Source organism: Carlito syrichta, unplaced genomic scaffold (assembly GCF_000164805.1).
Source record: "Carlito syrichta isolate Samal-C Ts95f unplaced genomic scaffold, Tarsius_syrichta-2.0.1 Scaffold303074, whole genome shotgun sequence".
NCBI lineage: Eukaryota > Metazoa > Chordata > Mammalia > Primates > Tarsiidae > Carlito > Carlito syrichta.
The window spans coordinates 505468-508671 of NW_007247170.1; the positions used below are offsets into that span (position 1 = coordinate 505468).

Below are 3204 nucleotides of genomic sequence, written 5' to 3' on the forward strand. Positions count from 1 at the left end.
CACCCCTCTCCACCTGCAGCACCTGCAGCAGGTCCGGCCGCCCCTGTCTGCCGAACTTCCATACAGCACAGTGGTAGTCAGAGCGAACAGCCAGCATAGCTGAGAGGCAGAGAGAGTCAAGGCCAGGCAGTAGGTCAGCAGGGAGCATAGGAGGGAGGTGTCCACAGGCCTTACCTTCTCCTTGGACAGTGCAGGTCACCACCTGCCGGACAGGTCCCCGAAGCCGGATGCATCCAGGGTCCCCAAGGACTTGGGGGTTGCTGATTGGGGTCAGACTGACTTCCTGGAAATCTAGGCCTCTCATTAAGGATCAGTGCACGTCTTGGAGTTGCTGCAAGCCCCCCAATCCTTACCCTTCCCTGGACCACGCTGAGAGCACCTCTTCTACCAGGGAGCACGCTGGGACCTCATGTCCAGTAGGAAAGGATACACAATGTGTCCAGGGCGCCTCCGGCCGGGTAGACCAGCTGCCCGCCCTGAGGTGTCCTTCCGGGCACCCAGACCAGGGCACCACCAGTGTAGGCCTCGTCCAGAAGTAGCCGCTCCCATCGGCTCACCAGCTCCTCATGCAGCAGCTCTGTCAGGAGGTTTGCCACCGACCTGCCCAGGATGGGGCCCCCAAGGATGGAGAACCGACGCTGTCGGTGGCTAAGGTAAGCCCAGGGACACCTGGGGACCAGAGGACAGCAGGATAATCACATCTGTGGCAGTGATGGGGGAGGAGAGCTGGGCCCCATCCCAAGGGAGGTCAGGTGCAGTGGACACTTTAAAAAAAATCTATCTCGCATCTCTTCCTTTGGGAAACCACCCACCCTGCTTCCCACATGCCTGGGACAGTTGTTGTCACTTGGAGACAGCCTGTCTAGGAATTACGCCTGGCAGAGGAAAGTCGATAAGAAAATAAAAAGAGAGCCCAATTCACTATTTGAACACCTGGATGTAGCCATGCATGAAGTCCACAAATTCAGATGTCCTTTTCCCCTGAGCCTAGCTGGATGATCTATATAAGAAAGCCTGGCTCATGACTGAGTGGTGCGGGGGGGGGAGAGCGGCGGGGCCCTGCGATGGAAAGCAGGACTTCCACACTCCCATCACCAGCTAGGCCTGTCCACCTCGTGCTTTGTCATGAGCCACTTGCCCCCAGGGTTGGTGTCCACCGAGGTCCTGCAGCAGCCTCTTCACACTGACCACTGTCTTCTTCTTAGAATGACTCTGCATGGAAAGGCCTTGTCAAGCTCGTACACCCTTGGTCCACCCTGAGGAGAGTGGGATCCCTGCTCCTGGCCACCAGGGGCTACTCACTGTTGCTCCCTCCAGTTTGAAGTTCTCCAGCATCAGCTTCCCCAGGGGTGCAAAGGCAATGTCCCCATGATCCCACAGGAACCGGCTGAGCTGGGGAGGAGAGGTCAGGTCACTAAGTGCAGCCTCCAGGCCAGGCAGCACTGTCCTCTGTGGGCCCACTCACCTGCTCAGTGACATCCAGTACGACTCGGGGCCGCTTCCTATACTGGTAACCTCCATGGAAAAGCAGGTCCTGGGCGGTCATGCCAGGGTCCCAGGGATCTGAGGGGCGGGCACAGGGTGGACCAGGCATCACAGGAGACTGGAGGTACCCACGGGCCCCAGGGGAGCAGATGCCATCAGCAGGGAGAGGAAGGTCTCAGGGTGGAGGTAGGGGATAAGAGGGACGGGGAGCAATTTGAAAGGAGACCCTTACCGGGGCTGGGGGGCAGTAGGGGGATGGGTCCAGGGGTCGCCGGCTCCCACAGAAGGTCCTTAGTCATGTGCAGTGCCCTATTCTGAAGGGAACACAAACACGTGACACCATGACATCACATGCCTTCCCTGGGCCAGGCACGGGGCCAGCACTAAGCTGTGCCAGTGCATTCAATCTTCACAACAGCCCTGCGATGCTGGCACAACTGTCACTGCTATTTCACCGATAAGGAAACTGAGGCACAGGGAGGTGGTCACTCGCCCCAGATGACAGAGTCAGAAAATAGCAGAGCTGGGATGTGCACAGGCAGCCTGACTCCCGGGGCTGTTTTGACCCCCACCTGTGCTGGCCCTGGAAGAAGGAAGCCCCTGACACTGTCACGGCTGGCCTGAGTCCCACCAGGAGCCCTGACATCACTTCCTCTGGAAGCCCCCAGGCTGCTCAACCTCCCTCTGCTGGGCTGCACTGGCCTGAGATGTCTTAGCTCAAACACTCAGGGGACGAAAGAGGCAGCAAGCTGGGCTCGCAGGGGACCATTGGGCCCCTCCGCCCCCGTCTCTGTTTGCACATACTGCTGCCTCCACCAGGCTCGATTCCAGATGGCTGAGGATTCTGAGGAAGGAGCCAGGCCTGTTAGAGGCACCAGAAGCCTGGCAGGTCTGTCCTCCCTCCCCCAACCCCCCACTGCTGCCCCAGCATCCTCTGGTCACTCAAAGCTAGGGCCACACTTGGAGTTAGTTCCTCTCTGGTGTGTTCACCTGTGGGCTCTTGCTCAGCCTCACTCAGATCCAGGAGGGCGGAATCAGGAGATTTCTCATCTGCCTTCCCAGGGGCTGATGGGGGGCCTGGCACATGTAGAGCCTATGAGGAAACCCCCATGGAGGGCAGGGTGCCCCCACTCCCCTCAGGAGGGGATTCTGGCTCTGCTTGTGTCTTGAGAGATTTGTGCCAATGTCACCCGCTTTGCATCCCTGCCAGTGGGTATGAATCCTGGACAAACGACCAAGGATGCACCTCCTCCTCTCCTCACCTCAGAGCTCTGGGGCTGGGATTCTAGCAGGGTCAGCATGTCTCTCCAGTTGCACGTGAAGGATAGGTCGGGGACATCACTCAGACCCAGGGGGCCAGATGGAAACAGCATGGGGCGGAGGGTGCCAGGGAAGTCCATCCTGGGGGCTGGACAGATGCCACAGGCCTCAGGATACTTAGAGGAAACATGCACTGCACTGAGAAAGGACGCTCCCCCTGAGGAAGAAAATAAAGAAACAAATGAATCCACAGCCCAGTGCCAGGAGCTACCAAGCTCTACACTAAACCCACCAGCAGTCCCCGGGAGGGGATGGTGGGGGACAGGTCTGCGGCTTCAGCTAGGGCAGCCCAGAAAGGTTCACTAGGAAGGTGGCATTCAAGTACAGCCTGACCTTTGAGAAGGACAGAGCTGCGCGCCAGCTGGGAAGAGGGTTCTGGGTAGGACACTCAGCAGGGCA

The 3204-nt window shown here is 58.9% G+C and overlaps 1 protein-coding gene across 1 annotated transcript in view; it reads right to left on the reverse strand.

Annotated features, from left to right (window-relative positions):
• TAF1C (TATA-box binding protein associated factor, RNA polymerase I subunit C) overlaps positions 1 to 2885 on the reverse strand; it is a 6375-nt gene extending 3490 nt beyond the window's left edge. The window contains 8 exon segments of the mRNA XM_021712108.1: positions 1 to 99; positions 175 to 291; positions 431 to 669; positions 1139 to 1212; positions 1303 to 1392; positions 1466 to 1563; positions 1718 to 1799; positions 2748 to 2885. The exon segment at positions 1 to 99 is cut by the window's left edge and continues 20 nt beyond it. Coding sequence (XP_021567783.1) covers positions 1 to 99; positions 175 to 291; positions 431 to 669; positions 1139 to 1212; positions 1303 to 1392; positions 1466 to 1563; positions 1718 to 1799; positions 2748 to 2885 — 937 coding nt within the window.
• Between the last annotated feature and the right edge of the window lie 319 nt (positions 2886 to 3204).